Below are 27042 nucleotides of genomic sequence, written 5' to 3'. Positions count from 1 at the left end.
TTTCATCTCAGTTTTCTTGTGCCATTCTTATATTTTCAAACCCCACCAAGCTTAAATTGGTTTCTACTTATTAATTTGGTGAATGTTTTCTTTAATATTTGAAATATTCAGAAGGGAAATACTAATTTAGTAATATAATATACCTAATATTATATTGGGATTTTGTGGGGTTAATCTTAGCAAATTCTTCTAAATTCCTAAAATATATCTGTATTGAGGGAACTTTGTTCATGACTAAAGAACAGTTTATGGTCTTGGATGAATAGACATGAAGATTTAATTTTCTTTTTATCTGTTGCCCTGCCCATTTCAATAGTGTGATCATTAGTAAGTTGCTTTTTTCAACTCCTGGATTTGTTTCATCATCTTTAAAATCTTGAGATTAAATGTATAGATTCCCTAATACTTGAATTCTTTTTATGATGTATTTTCTAAAACAGTTAATATGTAGTAAAATTGTATATATATTTTTAGTATACCTCTCCATGAATTCTAAGATAAATTCATCTAACTGCCACCACATTCAGAAAAAGGAATACTTCCAATGCCCTATAAATCTCCCTCATGTTCTTTCTTTATAGTCACACCCTTCCTCACCTCTATATGCCCTGACAACCACTGATCTGTTCTGTCACTATAGTTCTCTTTTGAAGAATGTCATGTACATAGAATTATAAAGTATATAAGTTTCTGAGACTTCTTTCCCTCCGCAGATTGCCTTTGAGACTCCTTCAAGTTGTTGTGTGTATCAGTAGTTCATTTTTTTTTTATTCCTGAGCAATAGTTGATTGTATAAATGTACTATAATTTATCCATTCACAAAGAACATTAGGGTGGTTTTCCAATTTTTGGCAATTATCAGTAAAGCTGCTATAAATATTCATGTACAGGTTTTTGTGTGAATAAAGTTTTTGGTTCACTGTAGTAAATACTGAAGAGTAGGATTGCTGAGTCATATGGAAGCCTATGTTTAACATTATAAGAAGATGGCTGGGCACAGTGGCTCATGTCTAAAATCTCAGCACTTTGGGAGGTGGAGGTGGGGGAATCATTTGAGCTCAGGAGTTTGAGACCAGCCTGGGCAACATAGTGAGACTTCATCTCCACGAAAAATTTAAAAATTAGCCAAGTATGGTGGTGTGCACCTGTAATCCCAGCTACTTGGGAGGCTGAGGTGGGAGGATTACTTGAGCCTGAGAGTTTGAGGCTACATTGAGCCATGATCGTGCCACTGCACTCCAGCCTGGGCAACAGAGCAAGACCTGGTCTTTAAAAAGAAGGAAATAAACTGCCAAATATATTCTAGAGTAGTGGTATTTTTCATTCCCACCATCAGTGAATGAGAGTTCTAGTTGTTCCACATTCTCTCCAGCACTTGGTATTATTCATTTATTTTTAAACCAGTCTAACAAGTATGTAGTAGTTAATATACATTATCGTCATAGAGGAAATTAAGAAAAATAGAGCAGCACCATCTTAAGGAGAATTTATGAAGGAACAGTGCATGCCCTAGGTACAGAGTTATGTACAGAATGAAGAAGTCTCCTCTAATGATAGGTGCAGTTTTCAAACATTAAAATATTGCAGATAGAGGCAGTTCTGTAATTTTTATACCTAGGTTGCTTGTTTTACCTTAAAAATTATTCTAACTCAATCACGTGAACCCAGGAGGCGGAGGTTGCAGTGAGCCAAGATTGAGCCATTGCACTCCAGCCCAGGCGACAGTGCGAGACTCCATCTCAAAAAAAAAAAAAAAAAAAAAATTCTAACTCACAGTGTTACCCCTGCCTATTTTTGTAACATATTAAGAAAGCTTAAACCAGAGGTTGTATTAGTTATAAAATATTTAACCAAAATTAGTTCAGTTGGTGATATATGACAAGGATTATCCCAAGTATATAAAATAGCCAATTAAGCCTCCTTTAATAATTGAGCATTCATTACAACCTGAGCAGGTTCCACATGGCTATAAAAGGTAAAGTATCTTTCTTTAAATAAGAAAGTTGGACTTCAGGAGATGTATAAAGTTAACGTAATGGTAACACATGGCAAGATTCTGGAGCAGTTTATTTTTAAAATAGTAACTTAGAGACTTACAGGAGGAAGTATGTTAAGAATATAGATAAATAGTAAGCTAGTGATTTTGTATAATATTGACCTTATTAATTTAGATTTGGCTAAGTTTATTTCAACTATTAATATATTTCCCTTTAATTGTTTAATGCAGTAAACAGTGTTTCATAAGCAGGCATCCTGGCTATACAAGTACCACTTTATGAATATTGGACATAGAGAGCCAGCTTGCTATAAAATAAAGACTAAAGGTTATATTATCTGAGATGTCATCTGGCTGCACTATTAAATTGTTGTGTGGTGTATACCACTTGGAATCTGTCAAGACCTTTGTTTTCTCATTTGTAGAATAAGAGGGACAGACAACATGTACCCTCTCTAGGGTGTTTTGTGAACGCAGTATTTTGATAGCTTGAGGAAAAGCATGAGACATCCAAGGCCATCTAAGTCTGAACATGAAACCCCATTTGGATGTAAAATAAAGTCTGAGGAGGCTTTCCTGGGTCTGGGAAGTAAAGACTCAATAATTCAACCATATTCCTAATCTCCAAGACAATCAAGGAATCAGGGTAGGGCTAGACCTTAAGTAGTCAGAAGTCCTCTAAGAAGGATCAGGATTGCTCCTGTGTTCTAGAACTCTGTTTCATCTTGTAAGCCAACTGCTCAGTTGTGGTTTTAGAGAAAATATGAAAAGCACCAGAAACAGCAATCTATTGCTCTACACATTTTGGGGGAATCTAACAAATTCAGTATTTACTCGTTATTCTGGCATTGGCAAATCTTATCCTTAAGGAAATTTTAATCATATCCTATTTTCTGGTGACTTCCAAAGCTGTATCTCCAGCTAGGCTGTGTTTTCTGGGCTTCTTCTGATAGTTTATAGCCGCCCTTTTGGATTATTACCTGTATGTCCTGTTGGCTTTGCCTCTCATCATGTCTAAAATTGAACTCTTCTTTTCTTGGACCACTATCTCTGAATCTTTCTCTGTGTTTTCTGCCCTGTTAGTGGCGTGACCCAGTAATCTATAACTAAAACCTGATTTTTTAAAACCTTTTTCCCCACCTTCAACCTTCATTGTAAGTTTGTAAGTCACCAAGCCTTATAGATTCTACCTCTGATAACAGGACTGAAATCTCTATCTCCTCTTCATCTTTATTGCCACAGGGTACAAGTTCAGTATTTCTTTAATTCAACATAAACACTGCTGTCAGCATTTTTTAAAATCTAGAATTCAGATTCAGTCCTGTTAGTTACTTGATTTAAACTTTTCAGTGGATCTTCATTTGCTACAGAGTACAGTACAAATTTGCAGCATGGTAGAGATGCCTTTCAAATGGTCTGGCATCTGCCTCTATTATTTCAACTTTTTCTGCTACTAATCCCAGCTCTAATTTTTTTCTCCTATCCCTATGTTTTCTCTTTTTTACCTCTTTTTTTACCTCTCTATACTTATGCACATGTGTGTGTGTAGGTTAGCAGAATCTAGGTAATGGGTATATGGGTGCTCACTGTAAAATTCAACTTTGCAGTATGTTTGAAAATGTTCATATGTACACACATACACTCTGGTATATATAGACACACACATATCCATACAGGTACATACAAGGTGTCCCTTTTATATACACATATGTTATATATTTACACACATGTACATAAACACACACACACCTGAATCTAACCTCTTTGAGAAGAGGAATTTTGCCACCTGTACACAGGGTTGTCCTTTGCATAATACTTGGCAACATATGATATAACTAGTTCCCTGTATTAAGTTCCCTCTGTCCAAAATAACTTGCATAGTTTGTTTGTCAACTAGATTCTTCAATGACAAATCACCTTTCTATACTATACAATAAACTTAGAATACTTACATGCTGTTGTTGGCCATGTTCTATTTATATCGTTTTAGCTTCAATTCCACAAATTAGATCTAAACATTATTGTTCTATATAGTCATTGTTGATTTATAATTACCCACATGCTGACCATTTTCCTTGTTCATGCTTCTCAGACCTACCTTCTAGAATGATCTTTTCTTGTACTTCCTAAAGTACAGTAGATACTTTAGAAAGACGATTTCACCTTTATATACAATTCTAAGTTGACATTTATTTTCTTTCAGCACTTAGAAACTATTATTTCGTGGTTGTCTGGGTTCTACTCTTGTTGAGGAAACAGCTGCCAGTCTCATGGTTGAAGCCATGTAGATCGTCTGGTTTCTATTAAGATATCCTTTGTCTTCAGTGTTCTGGACTTAAAGTATAATGGCGTAGATTTCATTTCATTTGATTTGCTTGGGATTTGTTGGGTTTCCTAAATCTGAGATTTATGTATTTCATCAATTATGGGAAATTGTTAGCCTCTGTCCCTTTGATTGTTGTACCTCCTGTTTTCCTTCTACGTAGTTTTTTGGGAACTTTAGATACATATTAATTTCTTCAAATCTATCTCCATTTTTCTAATAGTTTCTTCATCTGTGTATCACACTTACTCTTTATCAAAGATTGTGTTTCTAATTTTGTTATTACATATTTTTTTAATGCTAGAGGTTCTATTTTGTTAATGTTGGTAATTTTGGTAGTCTCTTGTCCCAGTTGATACCCCTTGCATTTAGCTTTACATATTTAACATACTTATTTCACAGTCTATATAGGATAAATACAATAAGTGAAATCTTTACAAGGCTAATCCTGTAATTTTTTTCTCATGGTGAATTTTTTTCTGATTGAGCTTTGTGATTTGTAATTATGTGCTGGAACTGTCTGTATTAGTGGAATACAGATTTGCTATATTTTTTAAAAATTTGCCAGTTATTTATTTTGTTGCCACATAATTGAACACCTACACATTTAGAATTGATGCATATTTCTGGTGAATTGAACCTTCTATTATAATGAAATGACTTATCTGTAATCTTTCTGTCTTAAAGTATTTTTTGCCTTAAAGTATCTTTTGTCTGTTATCAATACAGGTTGTGGGTTGAGGTTAGTGATTGTGTGGAATACCTTTCTTCCATTTCCTTACTTTCAACTGTTCTGTATCATGTTTTAGATATGTTTCTTAAAATAGCATATAGTTGGATTTATTTTATTCATTTGTTTTTACCTAATCTAATAATCTCTTTTACCTGGATCATTTAGCCTATTTAAATGATTGCTATTGTATTTGGGTTTATATTTAGTATCTTATTTTGTGCCTTTAATGTTTCTTTTTCTTTCTTTTCTTGCCATTTTTAGACTTTTTTAAGAATCAATTATTAAAAGTTCGTTTTGGAAATTGATTCATTTAGATAGTACATCGTGCATACTTATCAAAGGCAGTAGTCTGATTGCTGTTTTTATCTCTCGGACAATTCGAAGGCTTTAGAATGCTTTTATTTACCTACACCCTAGCTTATATTTTACTGTCTTACTAGGTTGGTGCAAAATTAATTGCAGTTTTTGCCATTGTAATTCTATTTTTTAAAAACCCCTTCATGACTTTTTTATTGGTTTATATAGTGGTCCTTTAAAATCACTTACATCTAAGCCACTTTATCTGTTTTGTTCTTTTTTGACCTACCAATTAGAATCACTTTTCTTCTTCCCAGAGTACATCCTTTAGCATTTTTAAATTTTTAATGAGTCTGTGAAAAACTGTTTTCATCTTTGTCTGATAATATTTTTATTTTGTCTTCACTGTTGAAAGATATTTTCACTGGAGATATACAATCTTTATTAGTCCATTCTCACACTGCTGTAAAGAAATACCCAACACTGGGTAATAAAGAGCTTTAATTGTCTTATGGTTGCACAGGCTGTAAAGGAAGCATGATGCTGGCATCTGCTAGGCTTCTGGGGAGGCCTCAGAAAACTTTCAATCATGGTGGAAGGCGAAAGAGAAGCAAACAAGTCTTACATGGCCAGAGCAGGAGCCACAGAGAGAGTGGGAGGGGCTACACACTTTTAAACAACCAGATCTCACTATCGTGAGAACAGCACCAAGGGGATGGTGCTAAACCACCCATTAAAGACCCACACCCATGATCCAGTCATCTCCCACAAGTCCCCACGTTCAATATTGGGGATCCCAGTTTGACATGAGATTGGGGCAGGGACACAGATCCAAACTATATCACAATATAAGGAGGGGGTTGTATCCTTTAACATAAAGAAGCTGTCATTTCACCTTCTTCCACCTTTCAGTGTTGTTGCTGAAAACTGCCATAAATTTAACTGTAATTCTTTTGAAGGTACCCTTTCTCTGACTGCTGTGAACACTTTGTCTTTGATGTTCTAAAGTTTCACTGTGATATGTCCAAGTATGAACTTTTTTTCCCCTATATGTTTGTGCTTGGGGTTGATCGGGTATCTTGAATCTATGGATTGGCATTTTTATTAGTTCTTAAAAGGTGATCATCATCATTTCTTTATATCTTGTCTTCAAGGTACTATTTTTCTTCCAAAGCACCATAAGATATATTGGAGCTTATTTTTTTTTTTCCTCTGTGTCTCTTTATGTCTCGTTTTTCCTTTCTTTCTCTTTTTAAAAAACTTAGCTATTTTTCAGTATTAATCTGCTATTTTTCTGTGTCTGGTTTGCTGTTAAACTCAGTCATTAAAATAGCTAAGAACACAGCACTCAAGATGCTTATAGTCTCAGAGGAAAAACAGATGTGAAAACAGATCATTATAATACTGTGTAGTACACATTTCAATGGAGGGATGAAAGTATACTTTGAAGATATAGTAGACTAGAGAATGATTAGGGAAGGTTTTCTGGAGAAAGTAATGCCTAAACTAACAATAGTATTAAAGAAAGCAATTGCATTTTTTTTAGAAAGGTTTTGAACACAGAATTTAACAAGGAAAAATAGTAGTGGAGAATTAGCTTGGAGCTAGATAGCCTAAGACCTTTAATGCCTAACCGTGAAGTTGGGACTATATTTGGTAGACATGGCTATTAAAAATATTTTGGTGGAAGAATTAATCTTGTCTACTTTCCATCTTAAAGCACAACAATTTATATTGGCTAAATGTGTGTAAAGGTGTGACTTTATGGGCTTATCTCCAGCGCATTGTCTACTGTAACTTATACATGCCTAAAATCTCTTTGATCTAATATGTAAACATTAAAGCAAGTTTATTGAATTTGTATAACATACATTTTGAATTGTATAATGTTTAGAAGGTTAGAAGCATGCATAATTTCTTATAATACCCCCGAGAAAACTTTTTCAGTAATATTAGCAATATATGCAGCAAATGGAAATTTGTTTTTTGTTGTAATCATGGGGTTTAGTTTCTTTAGCCAGCAAAGTATGTATTTAAGAGCAGATTCACCTCTTTTTAAATGTAAAGGCAGTTGTTAAGAGTAGAAAAATGATAACCATTTTATAGAGTTTTAAAAAATTTTTTGAATGGTGAGAGTATTAATGGGGAGTAGGAAGTTCTAGTTATCCTTGTTTTGAAATATGTTTCACTATGAGAAAAAGTTTAAGAAATATACTGGCAACTATATGTTTTATCATGCTGGAATTTACTATAAAGTACAAGGAAGAAAATTGGAAAGAAGAAAGGTAGTGTGTAGGAAAGCAGGTTCAAGGGGAAAATAGATGAAATCCAAGGGTGACAACAGTGTTTCTCTGATTTCTAAATGGGAAAAGTAGTGAACTTTATCAAGTTTACTTCATATAAGACATATTTAAGGTTAAATTTCTGCCTTGGTGTACACTTTTGTGACCTTTGCAAATAAATTCTCTAAGTGTCAGATTTTTTTATATTTTTTTTTTTTTTTTTTGTTTTTTTTTTTTTTTGAGACAGAGTCTTGCTCTGTCGCCCAGGCTGGAGTGCAGTGAGGAGATCTTGGCTCACTGCAAGCTCCGCCCCCCAGGTTCACGCCATTCTCCTGCCTCAGCCTCCCGTGTAGCTGGGACTACAGGCGCCCGCCACCACGCCCGGCTAATTTTTTTGTGTGTTTTTAGTAGAGACGGGGTTTCACTATGTTAGCCAGGATGGTCTCGATCTCCTGACCTCATGATCCGCCCTTCTCGGCCTCCCAAAGTGCTGGGATTACAGGCGTGAGCCACTGCGCCCGGCCCAGATATTTTTATTTGTAAAATGAAGTTATATTGCAAACCTTTATGAGTTCTTGGGAAGATTAAATGAGCAGAAATACTGGCTACTTAGCTGAGCCCTGACTTGTAACATTATTGAGCCCTTATTACATTTTAAGCGTCGACCTAAGCACTATATAGGCTTTGTTTTTACAGTAACCCTCAATTTGTGGCTAAGGAAACCGTAGCACAGAGATGTTAAGTAAGTATATAATCAAGACCATACCAATGAGTAGCAACCACAGGATTTTAACCCAGGCATTCTGACCTCAGAGCCCTGGTTCTTAACCATATTCTCATTTCTTATATTCCCATAACCATTATTAAAACTGAGGACATACTTTTCCTTAAGAACAGTGTTATGTAGTATTTTTACAAATTCACAGACTATCTGATCAATGGATATATCTTTTTTTTTTTTTTTTTTTTGAGACGGAGTCTTGCTCTGTCACCAAGCTGGAGTGCAGTGACGCAATCTCGGCTAACAGTAACCTCTGCCTCCTGGGTTCAAGCGATTTTCCTGCTCAGCTTCCTGAATAGCCGGGACTACAGACGTGCACCACCACGCCCACCTAATTTTTGTATTTTTAGTGGAGACGGGGTTTTAGCATGGATGGGCTTGATCTCTTGACCTCGTGATCCACCTGCCTCGTGATCCACCTGCCTTGGCCTCCCAAAGTTCTGGGATTACAGGCGTACACCACCGTGCCCAGCTGAATATTTCAGTATCTTAGTATAACCTGCTGTAATGTTTAAGAATCTATTATATAGTCTCTCTAACAAATTGTAATCTGTCTTTTGTATAAGTGCTTCCAGAGACGAGACTTTATTACATTTTAAGACAAGCCATTTTATTGTTAGATAACCCAAAACATAAGGAATTTATGTTGTGACAAAAATGTTGCCCTTACTACCTTTTTACTCAGTGGTTCTAATTCTCTGTCTTGTGGGGAAATAGTAAGTGGACAGCTTTCATAGACAAATATTTAAATGTTTAGGCAGGAATCATTTCTCCTTCCCATCCTAGGCTAAACACACCATCAACTGTTTTAGAGACAACACATTTTCATACTCAACTAAGGGCCTTCTATTCTGAATGCATTCCAGTTCTGTAAAAAAATGTGCTTACTATAAGCTATCTTTATATACCAAATTCTGTGTAATTTACATTTCTTACAAGATTCTGATATCATTTATACAAAAAGAGAGAAGAAAATTAAAATGTTCCCAGATCTGTTCAATCATTGTTATAATGTGTAGTTCATTTATGGACTCAACAGAGATACTCTTTCTACAGTGGGTACTGCTGGTTAATATTTATTGCATATTTACTATGTACCACACCTGTTTCTAAGCTCTGTGGATATAATTTATTTAATCTTCACTATAATCCTGTGAGGTACATGCTGTTTTCACCATTTAACGCATGAAGAAAATAAGGCACAGAACTGTGAAGTACCTTACCCTATATTACATGGTTTATACTGAATCTCAGTATCAAAACTGAGACTCAAACCTGGGCAGTCTTAACCACTATACTAGATATATACTAAGTTGCTCTTTTGTGATTTGATTTGAAAACTTACCTACATTTTATATCAGTTTTTTTGGGCAGCCCATTTGTAATTTGAAGAATCCAATTAGAACAGAAACCTTTTCTGAATTAATTGTGTGGCTTTGCCTGTTTCCTGATGTATAAAGTATGGATAATATCTGTCTCAAAAGGTTATTTTAAGGATTTATATGCACACTTACACATGTTTGGGCAGATATCATTAAAGCACTATTATTTTACATCCTAGCCTAGTATCTCTATTATTTATTTATTTATTTATCTGTTTATTTTAGAAACAGCATCTGACTTGGTTGCCCAGGCTGGTCTCAGACTCCTGGCCTTAAGTGATTCTGCTGCCTCAGCCTTAATATCTATATTTTTATATTAATTAACAAATTATAATTGCATGTGTTTGAATTAGTGAATTTTTTAAAGAGAATATAAAACTTAATATGAAATACGTTCATTAAAATGGTTAGTCACACCATCTTATATTATAGAGGAGTGAAGGGAACCTTGAAGCATAAAGGTAAAGTAACTTGCAGCTTAGGCAGTTTTCCAGTGATGACCAAGTTACTTATCATCTAAAACAGGGTAGTACCCTAGTCTTCTAGCTTTTTTAGAAGTAAAGGGACCTAGTGTGGATAAAAATACAAAACACTAAACTTAAAATATGAAGAATTTTGATTGAAGGTAAGTGTTCCAACAGGCCGGGCACGGTGACTCATACCTGTAATCCCAGCACTTTGGGAGGCTGAGGCAGGTGGATTATGAGGTCAGGAGTTCAAGACCAGCCTAGCCAAGATGGTGAAACCCTGTCCCTACTAAAAATACAAAAAATTAGCCGGGCGTAGTGGCAGGCGCCTGTAATACTAGCTACTCGAAAGGCTGAGGCAGAGAATTGCTTGCATCCAGGAGGCGGAGGTTGCAGTGAGCCGAGATCACACCACTGCACTACAATCTGGGCGACAGAGTGAGACTGTCTCCAACAAAAAAAAAAAAAGAAGTGTTTCAATAATAATGGATTATCCAGAATAAGATGGTTCCTTTTGAAGTTTTATTTGTTTTTGCAAAATGAAAATTATTTACTTGGAAAATTATAATTTTCAAAATCTGTAGGCATTGATTTTTTATGCATTAATAGTTCCCATTTTTATTTTATTCTAGAACAAATTTATTTCCATGAAGCTCATCTTTTTTTTTTTTTTTTGAGACGGAGTCTCGCTCTGTCACCCAAGCTGGAGTGCTGTGGCCGGATCTCAGCTCACTGCAAGCTCCGCCTCCCGGGTTCATGCCATTCTCCTGCCTCAGCCTCCCGAGTAGCTGGGACTACAGGCGCCGCCACCTCGCCCGGCTAGTTTTTTGTAGTTTTTAGTAGAGACGGGGTTTCACCGTGTTAGCCAGGATGGTCTCGATCTCCTGACCTCGTGATCCGCCCGTCTCGGCCTCCCAAAGTGCTGGGATTACAGGCTTGAGCCACCACGCCCGGCCACGAAGCTCATCTTTAAATGGCACATGTTTTGAATTTTTAGGAACTTTACTAACACAGAGATTTTGAAAATATTCCCATTCCTAAAATCATAGAAATCTGTAAAGCAACATATTATGCTTTTTTTTTTTTTACTTTTATTTTAAGTTTAAGGGTACCCGTGAAGATTTGTTATATAAGTAAGCTTGTGTCTTGGGGGTTTATTATACAGATTATTTTGTCACTCAGGTATTAAGCCTAGTACTCAATAGTTGTTTTTCATGTTCCTCTCCCTCCTCCCACCCTCCACACTCCAATAGGCCTCAGTGTCTGTTGTTCTCCTCTGTGTGTCCATGTGTTGTCATCATTTAGCTCCCACTTATAAGAAAGAACATATGGTATTTGGTTTTGTGTTTCAGCATTAGTTTGCTGAGGATAATGGCCTCCAGCTCCATCCATGTTCCTGCAGAGGACATGATCTCTCTCTGTCTTTTTTTTTAATGGCTGTATAGTAGTCCATGGGGGGTGTGTGTGTGTGTGTGTTTGTTTATATATATATACACACGCACATTTTCTTTATTCACTCTGTCATTGCTGGGCATTTAGGTTGATTCCATGTCTTTGCTACAATGAATATACACATGTATGTGTCTTTATGATAGAACAATTTATATTGCTTTGGGTATATACCCACTAACGAGATTGCTGGGTCGAATGGTATTTTTGTCTTTTGGTCTTTGCAGAATCTCCACAGTCTTCCACAATAGTTGAACTAACTTACACTCCCACCAACAGTGTATAAGCATTGCTTTTTCTCTGCATCCTCACTAGCCTCTGTAATTTTTTGACTTTTTAATAATAGCCATTCTGAGCCAGGTGCAGTGGCTCATGCCTGTAATCCCAGCACTTTGGGAGGCCAAGGCGGGCAGATCACGAGGTCAGGAGTTCGAGAGCAGCCTGACCAACATGGTGAAATCCCGCCTATACTAAAAATACAAAAATAAACCCGGCATGATGGCGTACACCTGTAATCCCAGCTACTCAGGAGGCTGAGGCAGGAGAATGGCTTGAACCTGGGAGGCAGAGGTTGCAGTGAGCCAAGATGGCGAGCAAGACTCCGTCTCAAAAAAAAAAAAAAAAGCCATTCTGACTGGTGTGAGATAGCGTCTCATTGTGATTTTGATTTGCATTTCTCTAATGATCAGTGATGTTGAGCTTTTTTTAATGTGCATGTTGGCCACATGTATGTCTTTTCAAAAGTATCTATTCATATCCTTTGCCCACTTTTCAGTGTGGTTATTTTTTCCTTGTTAAGTTCATCATGGATGCTGATGTTAGACCTTTGTCAAATGTGTAGTTTGTACAAATATTTTTTCTCCCATTCTGTAGGTTGTGTGTTTACTCTGTTGATAGTTTCTTTTGCTGTGTAGAACTTCTTTAATTTAATTAGATCCCGTTTGTCAATTTTTGCTTTTGTTGCAATTGCGTCAGAGAATATTATGAACACCTCTATGCATATAAACTAGAAAATCTAGAAGAAATGGATGAATTCCTGGACACATACACCCTCCCAAGATTGATCCAGGAAGAAATAGAACCCTTGAACCGACCAAAAGCAAGTTCCAAAATTGAAGAACCTGCCAACCAAAAAAGCCCAGAACCGGATGGATTCATAGCCAAATTCTACCAGATGTACAAAGAAGAGCTGGTACCATTTCACAGAAACTATCTGAGAAAATTGAGAAGGGACTCCTCTCTAACTTATTCTGCGAAGTTTTATTTTTATTTTTTAAATAGAAGCAACACAGTATCCTTTATGAGAGGCTATGGACTTGAATTTTTCATCCCTCTGTAACCTCCTTCTGCCCTGCATCGATATTAATGGATCAATATTTTTGAAGCATTACTACACTGTATTTCAGATAACCTTAGTTCTCTTTAAAAAGAATTACCTTAATTGAATTTGTATCATGTTTGAATATGCTTTATTCTCCAGCTGATGAGGTTATAGTAGGAAATTTAGTTTAATTATTGAATAGACTAGTCAAGTTGATTTAAAATAATAGTGTTGGGGAAACCATGGACAATCTTCTAACTGAGTTTCAGACTTAATTCACTTTTATATTTTAAGTGGAATCTACCCTGGGAAGTAGTCTCGCAACTCAAATACTTTTTTTTTTTTTTTGCATGAATTGGTTGAATTCATGGATTATCTATAAGCATAAGGAGGTTTCATTTAGGCCCATCTCAAAGTTTGAAAAACGCTGTTTATTTGCAAAATATTAACTTCTAATTTTAAGCATCAATTCATTCTAATAAGTAATTTTAACAATATTTTATTTACAGATTGCCCAAGGACTCCAGATACTCCAAATAGTGACCCTCGTTGTTCTACTAGCAACAATAGATTAAAGGCTCTACAAAAACAATTGGATATAGAACTTAAAGTAAAACAAGGTGCAGAGAATATGATACAGATGTATTCAAATGGATCTTCAAAGGTAAGTGTAGTAAATAAATGTAACTACTTAGTCATTATTTGCAGATTCCATAGTTATAAATTTACCTACTCAATAAAATTTATTTGTAACTCCAACATCAGTACTGGTGGCATGGCACTTTGGCAGTCATTTGTGTACATGCCTGGAGTGGGGGAAATTAGAATTATCTGATGTGCTTATTTCCAGCTGAGGTCTAACAAGGTGATTTTGCCACCTTAAGCTATGATACACTAAAAAGTATCCTTTTTGAGATCTGTTTAGTGCTGTGTTTTTCACATTTTTGTGCTTTTAATTGGTAATGTCACTGTTTAAACACTATATTATGACATCTGAGATCATTTTGACCTCAAAATTTGAAAGAGTGAATAAAAGAATTTGGAAACATGTTTTGTTTCATGGGTTTTTTTTTTTTAGGTAACATTTTAAAAATTGTTTATTCCTACCAAGACCTAGTTAATCAAAAATTTGACCTTATGGGTAAAGGATACACAGAGCTTTCCATATCTGCAAGTTTTCTGTAAATCTAAAATTATTTAAAAAGAAATTATCTAAAAAAGTTTAGTCTATAATGAGTTTTCCACATTATAGACCACTCTCCCAAGTTTTTGGGAGAGGGCAGATGAAAAGATGGGACATTTTGGCGTCATCAATAATTGCTTGGCCTAGACCTGTGCATTCTTGGGAATCTGGTATGGGCATATAACTCCTAACTGAAAATCAGTGTTATGTGGAACAATTCTTAGTAATAGGAACATGTCCTTGTTATTAGGTATAATGCAGCAAAAAAAAAAAAAAATGTTGTAAGCCACTGAACCAGATTATCCTCAAGGTTCTCTTCAGCCTAAGGTTCTATAGTTTTAATAATTTCCAAAAATTCTGAAAAGGATATAAAGTTATAAAATATACCTTTTTACTTTCAACTCATGTATTTTAAATATTTTTATCTCTGCATATCAATTTTTTATATTTTAATAGATATTTTTAAAATAATTTCATAATAAAAGTTCTTATGTATTTTGTTTATTTGTTTCAGTTTAAAAAGAACTTGAGGCCGGGCGCGGTGGCTCAAGCCTGTAATCCCAGCACTTTGGGAGGCCGAGACGGGCGGATCACGAGGTCAGGAGATCGTGACCATCCTGGCTAACACGGTGAAACCCCCGTCTCTACTGAAAAAACACAAAAAACTAGCCGGGCGAGGTGGCGGGCGCCTGTAGTCCCAGCTACTCGGGAGGCTGAGGCGGGAGAATGGCGTAAACCCGGGAGGCGGAGCTTGCCGTGAGCTGAGATCCGGCCACTGCACTCCAGCCTGGGCGACAGAGCGAGACTCCGTCTCAAAAAAAAAAAAAAAAAGAATTTGAAATCAGAGGGAAATTTTTTTTTCTTAGTCATGCATCCTAGCTATTCACCTCACATGAAATTTGAGGCTAGGCCTGGTGACTCACACCTGTATACATAGCACTCTGGGAGGCTGAGGCAGGAGGATTCCGTAAGGCCAGGAGTTTGAAACCAGCCTCGTCAATATAGCAAGACCCTGTCTCCAAAAAAAAATATTGTTTAAAGAGAAAGAAAAAAAGACATTAGGGAAGATATCAAAAAGAAAGAAATGTGTACTTTTTATGAAAAATGTTTTAACGTTAATTATGAGCATAGATTTTATGTTCAAAAGAATTTTTTGTTACTTTTAGAAAAAGGTATTTGTTCCTATTTACTTATGTGATATTTGATAGGATATTATTTCACTAACTTTGAACATTTCTTATTGGATGATAGAGTTATTTTTTGTGCTGTTATTTTTAGCACTGACATTCAGTTTTAGGGATTTTATGTTTTTATAAAATATTATTTTGACCTTTTTTTTTTCTAAGTAAATACTTCGTTCCTGGAACTGCGATTTTAGCACATTATGCTGAGCATTTTTAAATTAACCCAGCTACTACCTTTGGAGTAAAGTTTTTAAATCTGGGGTGGAGGGATTAGTTTGAGGGGTTTATGAACCCTTTGAAGTTATAGGAAAAGGAAGTGTCTATGTTGATAGTTGTATAGATGAAAGGGCTGTAGGTTACACCTTATTCTCAAAGTGGTCTTTAATCCACAAAAGATTACTAACCACTACTCTAAGTTGAACAGTTTTGGACATATTAAAAGTAAAACAAATAGATAACCTAAAACAACCACAGATTCAAAGTGAACAAGGCTGTGAGCATCCTGTTAAAACAGATATGTCAATTTTGCATAGGTTTTTATTTTTAATTAGATTTATTAATTTGAGAGGGACTCAAATGGATGTCCAAAGCCCATTTGCAACTACTATTGTCTCTGAGATAGGCCTGCCAGTTATTTCTGCCTAGATTCCACCTTAACTGTTTTTATTTTTCATCTTTACACTTCTCAAAGGGTCAGAGTACATCGTTTTAGATTAGGGAAAATTATAAATTGTAATTATGTGGAATATTAATTTATTCTTTAAGGATTTAGTTAAAAGTTTGATAGCCATTATGCTAGGCTGTGGGGGTATAAGTGTAATAAAGATGGTCCTTATTACATACTAGGTACTTAATAGATAATATCCTGCTTTTAAGAGACCCACCATCTTAAAAGGAGATATATCATGTGTAAATAGTTACAGTGTGTAATAGTGATTTGTTTGACTGACTTTGGAAGCACAATGGAGAATAATCATTTAACTGCCAGAATGAAATCTTTTAAGTTTTAGTATGATATTTGAAAGATGATTTGGCATTTAATAAAAAATTACTTTTTAGGGATGGTGGTGTGGGTGAATGCAGTATATACACAGTAAGGAACTGTGAAATAGCCTGGCTTATTCTAAGGAATGAAAGTGATTTGGTGTGGCTGTAGCACAAGTTCTTAGCATATTTCTTACTTAACATATCTGAGGGTAGGTAAAATGTACTTCTGATAGTAAGAATTGTCAACTCTAGCAGTCATTTTCAATTAAAAGCCATAGGGAAACAAATCTGAATCTCCAGAAAGACATTCATTTTGTTTGGGAAAAGTCCTCCAGGTGATTCCATTAGAGCTTCTTTCCCTTCCCCACCAGTGGAGTTTTAAGTAGGTGAGGCATAGTGAGAGATATAACGTAACTGAAAGAAAAGCCAGGTTATATGGTAGTTTGCACAGAATTAAGCAGTTGTGATTATCTTACAAGATAGATGGAGCTGCTGAAAGCAGGGAGCTCCTTTTAGCAGGGAAAATACACAATCAGATTTCAAGTTTAGAAATTTCACATCCATCTGGTCAGGTGTGGTGGCTCACGCCGGTAATCCCAGCACTTTGGGAGGCCAAGGTGGGCGGATCACCTGAGGTTGGGAGTTAGAGACCAGCCTGACTAACATGGATAAAGAAACCCTGTCTCTACTAAAAATACAAAATTAACTGGGCATGGTGTTGCATGCCTGTAATCCCTGCTACTTGGGAGTCTGAGGCAAGAGAATCACTTGAACCTGGGAGGTGGAGGTTGTGGTGAGCCGAGATCGTGCCATTGCACTCCAGCCTGGGCAACAACAAAAGGAAAACTCCATCTCAAAAAAAAAAAAAAGTTCACATCCATCCTCCTCAGACTTAAAGAATTAATTAAAGAAGGTCTTATATGCAGGCAGTAAGTTTAAGTAGTGTTTTGCAGTAGTACAGGTTAAATAGCTTCCTTTCTCTTGTAACAGCAGTGAAAACAGTGAAGATAAGAGTCATACTTTTGGTATCTTGGATATGAGGAAGGAGGCAGAGTCAAAGATTATTCTTAGATTGGTTATGTGGATAGACTGATAAATTATGGTGCCCTTCACAATGATAGAGAATTCATGAGGGGGAGCAGATTTAGGGACAGGGATGATTAATTCAGTTTTGCAGTAAAAATTGTCAACAGGACTCTGGTTATTGGATTCTACATGATTAAATTATTACCCTTGTGCATGTTATGATCAGAGCTGTCCTTTTTAAATTTGTCAGATATTTTCACCCTCCTGCTTCAGAACCCTCCATTGGTTTTCCCTCATACTTAAAATTCAAAATTCTTATTCTGACTCTGAAAACCTATAGCTTCTGATCTCATCTTCTAAAACACCTTCATCTCTCATTACACTCTAGCTACACTAGCTTCTTTTCTATCCCTTTATCATAGCAACCACACTCTTACCTCAGGGCTTTTGCATTTGCTATATCTTTGCCTAGGTATCTATTCTCCCAAGTACTTTTGTGGCTTTCTCCCTTCATTAAGTCATCTACTTGGATGCTACCACCTCAGCAAGCTCTTCACTGCTTATCCTAAGATAAATAGCAACCTCTGTCTCTTCTTATCCCTTTATTGCATTACCACTACCTTAAATTACAATTTATGTGATCAGTTTCTTTATCATCAGTTTTCAGCATTAGAATATAAATTTCATGCAGGCAGAGACATTATCTTGGTTATTACCGTATCTTCAATACCTAAAACAATACTACATTAAAGTAATTTGCTACAAATACTCAATAAGTATCTGTTAAAACAATGGATACCGCTTCACTGCCCATTTATGGCCATTTATCTTCCTCTGGCCCATAATTTACACATTGTTCTTTTTCTTATTTCATATGTGTGTGTACTGTAATTATTTTCATATTATCCCTTTTATGACTAACATGTTTTTAATGTCAGCACAAGGATCTGAGGAATGGGATGCAGTTATTTTACCCTGTTACATAAGTAGTATAGCTTGCCATTTTCTTATTTGGTCGTGTGGCTTTAAGCAGCATCATTGTTTGTTGTTGTTTTTTTTATCATTTGAAATGATCTCTGGGGGCTTCATGAGACATGTTAAAGACATGCCTGCTGTTTTTTTTTTGTTGTTGTTGTTGTTTTGAGACAGAGGCTTGCTCTCTCGCCCAGACTCAAGTGCAGTGGTGCATCTCAGCTCACTGCTACCTCCCCTTCCCAAATTCAAGCGATTCTCCTCCCTCAGCCTGCTTCCTGTGTACCTGGAATTATAGGCACACACCACTATGCCTGGCTAATTTTTTGTATTGCTAGTGGAGATGGGGTTTCGCCATGTTGGCCAGACTGGTCTCGAACTCCTGACCTCAAGTGATCCCCCACCTGGCCCTCCCAAAGTGCTGAGATTACAGTCGTGAGCCACCGTGCTGGGCCATGTCTCCTGTTTATAGAATCACTTGAACCTGGGAGTTTTTGAGACTTTGTCTCAAAAAAAATAATAAATAATAAAAATAAAGACATGTCTCGTGTTCATATATTCAGGCAGTAAACCAAGGTATTTATTAAAATTTGGGGTTCTTACCAGCATCTTGCATTGGTTTTAAGTGTCCCCCAATCCTCCACATATGGATATACCAGACTGTCCATCCAGGTCTCCCCAACCACCAATCCTCCAGTCTTGTTTGTTTAAGCTTTGAGATCTAATTGATATAGAAAAAAGTTGCAGACATTTAGTTATACATTTCGATTAATTTGGATGTTTCTATACATATGTATGCATATGTGATACCACCATGACAATCAGGTTGCTTGCAAAAGTACCCTTGGGTTCTTTAGTGGAAGTTTGTTTTTGTTTTTGTTGTTGTTGTAAAAGCACTTAACATGAGAAAATCTCCAGTCTTGACATATTCCACACTTATTTATTATAATGACTCGGGAAGCCTTTCTGGATTCCCTCAACTACAATTGATTCCACTTTTTTTTTTTTTTTTTTTTTTTTTTTTTGAGACAGGGTCTCACTCTGTCGCCCAGGCTGGAGTGCAGTGGGGCAGTCTTGGCTCACTGCAGCCTCCACCTCTCAGGTTCAAGTGATTCTCGTGCCTCAGCCTCCTGAGTAGCTGGGATTACAGGTGGACACTACCATGCCTGGCTAATTTTTGTATTTTTGCTAGAGGCAGGGTTTCACCATGTTTGCCAGGCGGGTCTTGAACTCCTGACCTCAGGTGATCCGCCCGCCTCAGCCTCCCAAAGTGCTGGGATTACAGGTATGAGCCACTATCCCTGGCCTGATTCCATATTTCTTGGGAATTTTCTTCAGCTACTTTTAACTTCCTAGTGCATATAATAATCATTTATGTCTTCTAGCAAATTATAAGCTTCATAGGGTAACATTCTGATTGATTAATATTTATATTTTCACTGGTCTGGCATGTAATTTATGGCTTACTTCCTATATGTTGCTTTAACATAAATACATGATGAAAAAATAAGAATGATTGGCCTGTTTATTACCTAGATGGTACTAATAAGAACAGTGATTGGCTTATTTGAAAGTTTTCTGTGTGATATAATGTGTTGTAATGTCCCATTGTAGCTTGCAAAACAAAATGTTATTTTTTTGTAAAATAAAAAACATATAATTTGAAAATAGTATAAATGTTTAGTTATTCTTATAATTGTAAAATATTTATTCCAAATATAATTACCAGCATTATAGAGTGCCAATTACTAATAGTTCATTACTTTAGTCTATTAGGTTGAGCCATATAAAATTGCTGTTTTTTTAGTTCAAAATCAGTCAGACATTGGCATTTTCATGTAGTTCAACCTTATATATGTAAAAACTTTCCCAAAGTTTTTATCAACATAAGTCAGATTTCTCCAATATATAAACCAGTTCATGTACTCCAGCCTCATCTCTTCCCTTGTACGTATTATGTGCTCAATAAAAATTCCGTTGAATGCCTGAAAACGTAAAACTGATATGTGATAACTATGTATTGCCTGTGATAGATAATATCCAAAGTCCATTTTAAAAGTTTCATCATATTTTGACATCCTGCAGATCCTCCAGAAATTTCTGTAGGAAAATTCACCAATTTTTAAAATAAAATACAAGTGCTGTTTCTTGCTTATTGGATTGAAATAGTGAAGAAAGGAGTATTTCCAAAGAAGTAAAATGATGGAACTACTGTCATTTTGCATGACAATAAAATAATAAAAGAAGTAGCTTAATTGAAGAGGGTAATATTATATGGTTTACTTAATATTTATACTTTTACATTAGAACTTCAAGACACTTAATCATTATTTTTATTGTCCTAAAGAGAACATTTTAATGCCAATTATGTGCTAGGCAAGATAATTTTAGTTTAATGCTAATAAAAGTTTTATATTGAAGAGAATAGTATCACAATTTACATAGTTTATGCAAGAAACCTGAGGTTTTCAGAAAATAGGTAATTTGTCCAAGTTTATGTATAATAAGATTTGGGCTCAAGTCTGTCTGACTGCAAAATACGGTTGTCCCATTAAATTATGAGCTTTGGAATACTTTTACTCTAGTCTGATCTCAAAGAAATTCAGTCATGCATTGCAGTACAACAGGGATACTTTCTGAAAAAAGCATCAGTGGGTGATTTCATCATTGTGTGGATATCATAGAGTGTACTTACACAATTCTAGAAGGTACTAGACTATATGGTATAGCCTATTGCACTTAGGCTGTAGTAACAGCATGTAACTATACTGAATACTGTAGGCAATTGTAACGCAATGGTAAGTACTTGCATATCTAAATATGTCTAAACATAGGTGTATGTATTCCATTGTTGACCTAAATGTCATTATGCAGCAGTCTGGCCAGAAGCTATTTTCTAAATGACTGACTTTGGGAATATGAAAGAAATAGAAGAAAAATTTTTAAATGTCATAAATATGCAATTTTTTTTCCTCCATGGTATATTAACCTGAGTTTGGTATTCAGCAGAGTATATCTCAGCTCACTTTTATTCCCCTTATCTCCAATCTTTTTCTTCTTTATTCATTGTCAAATAGTGTGTGTTTGATTTATTGAAATAATACTGCCGTCATCAAGCATGTCTCTTGGGTTCTAAGAGACATGAATCTCCAGGAGGATACCGGTTGATTGTGTGCTATTTTATTTCCAAATTAGTACTGATTGCCTTAGTGATTAAAAATAGAGATGCTTAAATAAAATGCAAAGCTTGTCCTTTCTTATGAGTAAGTACTTTCTAACTTGATGCTTAATCAATTTGTGTGTGTATGTGTGTGTGGATACCAGTCTTTAACAACTGATGCAACTCTAAAAACAGGAGGTAGCATTAACTTCTAATATTTCTTTTTAAAATTTCTTAGTTTTCTATAGTTGCTGTAACAAAGTATCACTAATTTAGTGGTATAAAACAACAGAAATTTATTATGTTATAATTTTATAGTTATTTTGTCTTAAGTGAATCTTACTGAGCTTAAATCAAAGTGTTGGCAGGACTGCATTCCCTTCTGGAGGATGTAGGGCAGAATGTTTCCCTTTTTTTTCCAGCTGCTGGAGGCTACTTATACTTCTTGGCTCCTGGCTTCTTCTAAGCCAACAATAGCAGGTCCAGTTTTTCTCACATCACATCACTCTGACCTTTTCCTCCTCCCTTTTCTACATTTAAGGACCCTTGTGATTACATTGGGCCTATCTGGATAATCAAGGACAGTCTCTGTATTTTAAGGTCAAATGATTAACAACCTTAATTCCATTTGCTACCTTAAATCTCCTTTGCCATGTAAGCTAACTGAGGCTTAGGACATGAACATCTTTGAGTAGGTCATTATTTGGCATACAGTTCCTTCTGTCACTCACATTCAGTGTTACTGGAACTAAGCAATGGTATGCTATTGCATTGGTTCATTTGTGTTACTGTAAGGGAATATCTGAGACTGAGTAATTTGTAAAGAAAAAGGTTTATTTTTGGCTCACGGTACTGCAGACTGTACAAGAAGGATGGTGCTGGCATGTGCTTCTGTTGAGGGCCTCAGGAAGCTTACAGTCATGATGGAAGATGAAGGGCAGCCAATGTGTCACCTGGTGAGAGGGAGCAAGAGAGAGAGGAGGAAGTGCCAGGCTCTTTTGAACAAACAGCTCAACAATCAACGAGAACTCATAGAATGAGAACATACTCATACTGTGAGGGTGGCACCAAGCAATTCATGAGGGATCTGTCCCTGTGACCCAAATACCTCCGAGTAGGCCTCGATTCAGACACTGAGGACTTACATTTCAAAATGAGATTTGGAGGGACAAACACCAAACTGTATCAGGCATTAACGTAATTTCACTTAATTCAGAGCTTTTTTTGAAATTTTAAGAGATGACAGAAGTCTATTCTCCAGCTTTATTAAGAAGGTCTCATTTTTTGACATTAAAGTCTTTCTAGGGACCTTTCTGATTGTCACCAGGGTTGACAAATGCTGTTTTCTACCTCTCTTAACGTAATTAATTGGAACACAAATGCTATCTGATTAGGTTTCTATTTTAGGTTTAATCATGGAGGCATTCATTTCATACTATGTTTCTGAATCTTAGAGTTATTGATCATAGTAAAGAAAAATTCTGTATTTTTTGTGTATAGCAAAAATAAGAAAATTACAAATGTGAATTTGGATTTTGATTTTCTAAAAAATAGTAACAAGATTCAAACCTACAGTATCTGTTAGCAGATAAATGGATTGTGCTGTGTGTGTATATATATATTTGTATATACATAATGAAATATTGTTCAGCCTTGAAAAAGGGAATACTGCCATATATGACAACATGGGTGAGCCCAGAGGACATTATGCAAAGTGAAATAAGCCAGACACAGGAAGAAAAATACTGTATGATCTCACTTCCCTGTGGAATCCAAAAAAAAGAACTGAATAAATAGAAACACCATAGAATACAGTTACCAGCAATAGGGAGGAAGAAGAAATGGGGAGAAGTAGGTCAAAAGGTACATATTTAGAGTTAGGTAGGATGAATAAGTCCCGAGATCTAATATATAGCATGAACTACAGTTAATATTATATACCGAAAATATGCTAAGAGAGTAGATTTTAGGTACACGTAATACATATACACCTGAAAGGGGTAACTGTAGAAGGTGATAGATCAGTAAATTTGTTTGACTGTAATAATCATTTCACTGTATGTATGCATACCAAAACATCATGTACACTGCAAGTATATACAATAAAAATAAATTTTAAAAACACAGCCATAATAAGATTTACTTCTCTCCCAAACTGTCTTAACTAATGGAGTTGTTTTTCACAATTATCACCCTGTAAGTTTTATGGCCCTTTTTTGGTAAATGTATCAATAAGATATATTATAGCACTAACAGCATTATTTTAACTGTTTTTCACTGGCTGATATATCACTTGATCTGTTTAGAAGATATGAAAATGTTTCATTTTCCCCTTTATTTGCTTAATTTTGCAAACTTTTTTTTTAATAGGATCGGAAACTCCATGGAACAGCTCAGCAACTGCTCCAGGATAGCAAGACAAAAATAGAAGTCATACGAATGCAGATTCTTCAGGCAGTCCAGACTAATGAATTGGCTTTTGATAATGGTGATGGAATAAATTGTCCTCCTTCTTATGAGCATAATGGTGCTAAATAATCTTATGTAGGAACAGGGCAGTGGTTCAAAGTTAAGGGGGAGGAAGCATTATTATTACTGTCTTTTTTTTTTTAATCTTGAGTTTTAGACTCTTCACTTGGATAGATGCTTTTAGATATTTGGCCCTTATATTTCAAGAAGATATTGATCTAGAATGTATCTCTTCATTTAAATAGATTATCAAATACTTACAATCAGTCTGTATTTTTAAAACAATCTGTTACCTGTTTAAGAGTATGACTTTGTTTTCTTTTGGGTTTTTTTGTTTTGTTTTATTTATTTATTTTTAATTCCAGAACAAATCTTTACAGCTAGTTGCGAAGAGTAGGAGTAGAAACTTGTAGTCTCCCAGTGTTACAATATTTGGATATCTTTCACCTCTAAAATCTTTTTTTCAGATTTGTAATTTAGATGTATAATGACAAAAATGAAAGACTGAATTTCAATATCATATCAAATACTTTTATTTCAGTGTTTATTGATGTAAGGACTAAATTATTGTGATGTTACGGGAATTCATTTCTTTTCATGATTTTAATCACTGCAAATTGGAAAGTCAAATAAATGGTGCAATTAAAAATTTTTTTTTCCCTTCTAGCGAAACCTGTGATAAGTCCTCTTGAACTTCGGATGGAAGAATTAAGGCATCATTTTAGGATAGAGTTTGCAGTAGCAGAAGGTGCAAAGAATGTAATGAAATTACTTGGCTCAGGAAAAGTAACAGACAGAAAAGCACTTTCAGAAGTAATTCTAAATAAAATTTTTATTTGGTTTAATAAATACATTATTCAAAGTACGTGATTATTTAAGTGACAACAATTGTCTTTTCCCTGTGCAAGGCTCAAGCAAGATTTAACGAATCAAGTCAGAAGTTGGACCTTTTAAAGTATTCATTAGAGCAGAGATTAAATGAACTCCCCAAGAATCATCCCAAAAGCAGTATTATTATTGAAGAACTTTCACTTGTTGCATCACCAACACTAAGTCCACGTCAAAGTATGATATCTACACAAAATCAATATAGTACACTATCCAAACCAGCAGCATTAACAGGTATGTAGTGTATATCCGTTGTTTTTTGTGTGTATTTTTGTCTATAACTGGTTCTGATTTAATAATTGAAAAACTTGTGCATAGATTTTTTTCAATTATGATAAGATACACATAGAATAAAATTTGTTGTATTAACCATTTTAATGTTATTCAATTTGGAAGCATTTAGTATATTCGCAATATTGTGTGACCATCACCACTACCTAGTTTCAAAGCATTTGCATCACTCCAAAAGGAAACGCATACCAGTTAAGCAGTCACTCCTCATCCCCCTTCCTCCCAGCTGCCAGCAACTACTAATTGTCTCTACAGATTTGTTTATTCTAGATATTTCATATGATAGAAATTATATAATTTGTGACCTTTTTTGCCTGGCTTCTTTTACTTAGCATATTGTTTTCAAGGTGCATTCATGTTATGTATGAGTGCTTCACTTACTTTTAATGTCTGAATGGTATTCCATTTGTGGGAATATTCCAAAATTCAAAACTTTTTGTGCGCCCAACATGATGCTCAAAGGTCATGTCCAAGGAAATTCTCATTGGAGCATTTTGGATTTGGGATTTCAGATTTCCAGATTAGGGATGCTTAATCGGTAAGTATAATATAATATAAACATTCCAAAATCTGAGATACTTCTGGTCCCAAGCATTTCAGATATGGAATACTCAACCTGCATACCATATTTGATTGACCTGTTTGTCAGAGCATATGGGTTCTTTCTACCTTTTGACTGTTGTGAGTAGTGCTGCTATGAACATTTATGTGCAGGTTTTTGCTTGAACATCTGTTTTCAATTTGGGGGTTCCTAGGAGTATAATTGCTAGGTCATATGGTAGCTATATCTAAGATTTTGAGGAACTGTCAAACTGTTCTTCACAACATTTACATTATTTTATAACTTCTAACAGTAATGTATAAAGTGGGTTTCAGTATCTCCAGATCCTCACCAATAGTTATTTTTCTTTCATTCTTCTTTGATCATGTTCTAATAGGTCCATTATTGGAAGTATGGTAATATGTCTAACTGTTTCTGTAGAACCGTCTCTGTTTCTCCCTTCAGTTATGTAAATTTTTGTTTCCTATATTTGTGGGCTCTGTTGCTAGGTCATGTATGTTTACAATTTCTATATCTTCTAGATGGATTGACTCCTTTACCTTTACCTTAACTCCTTTATAATGTCCTTCTTTCTCTCCTGTAATAATATTTAATTTAAAGTCTGTTTTGTCTGATTTTAGAACAACTACCCCTACTTTGTTTTGGTTTTGTCTTTGGGTTCAAATGAGTCTCTTTTAGATTATATATTATTGTGTCCTGTTTTATAAGATCCATTCTGTCAGTCTGTGCTTTTTTTTTTTTTTAATTCATTTTTATTGAAACAGTCTCACTCTGTCGTTATAGCCTCCCACTCCCAGGTTCAAGCAATTCTTGTACCTCAGCCTCCCGAGCAGCTGAGATTACAGGCATGTGCTACTGCACCTGGCTAGTTTTTGTATTTTTAGTAGAGATGGGATTTCACCATCATGGCCACACTGGTCTCAAACTCCTGGCCTCGAGTGATCTGCCTGTCTTGGCATCCCAAAGTGCTGGGATTACTGGTGTGAGCCACCGCATCTGACCAGTGTCTGCTGTTTAATAGTTTAAGACAATTATCCAGGTGAGGTTGCATGCACCTGTAGTTTCAGCTTCTTGGGAGGCAGAGGCAGGAGAATTACATGAGCCCAGAAGTTTGAGGCTACAGTGAGTTGTGATTCTACCACTGCACTCCAGCCTGGGTGACCGAGCAAAACTCCATCTCTAAGAAAGAAAGAAAGAAAGAGAGAAACATTTAAAGTAATTACCAATAGGATGTAATAATCCTGGTGGTAACTACTGAGAGGTAGGTTAAATTTAATAGGTTTATAGCA

At 35.6% G+C, this 27042-nt stretch overlaps 1 protein-coding gene across 5 annotated transcripts in view; it reads left to right on the top strand.

The window, feature by feature from the left end:
• PKN2 (protein kinase N2) overlaps positions 1 to 27042 on the top strand; it is a 162391-nt gene that overhangs the window by 78604 nt on the left and 56745 nt on the right. For all 5 annotated transcript variants that reach the window (XM_023208195.2, XM_023208180.2, XM_023208189.2 and 2 more), the window contains exons 3-6: positions 13541 to 13695; positions 23914 to 24031; positions 24680 to 24825; positions 24921 to 25134. In XM_023208195.2, the coding sequence (XP_023063963.1) occupies positions 13541 to 13695; positions 23914 to 24031; positions 24680 to 24825; positions 24921 to 25134 (633 nt within the window). The remainder of the gene's footprint in view (positions 1 to 13540; positions 13696 to 23913; positions 24032 to 24679; positions 24826 to 24920; positions 25135 to 27042) is intronic.

Source organism: Piliocolobus tephrosceles, chromosome 1 (genome assembly GCF_002776525.5).
Source record: "Piliocolobus tephrosceles isolate RC106 chromosome 1, ASM277652v3, whole genome shotgun sequence".
NCBI lineage: Eukaryota > Metazoa > Chordata > Mammalia > Primates > Cercopithecidae > Piliocolobus > Piliocolobus tephrosceles.
This window is presented reverse-complemented; position numbering and strand designations above follow the sequence as displayed.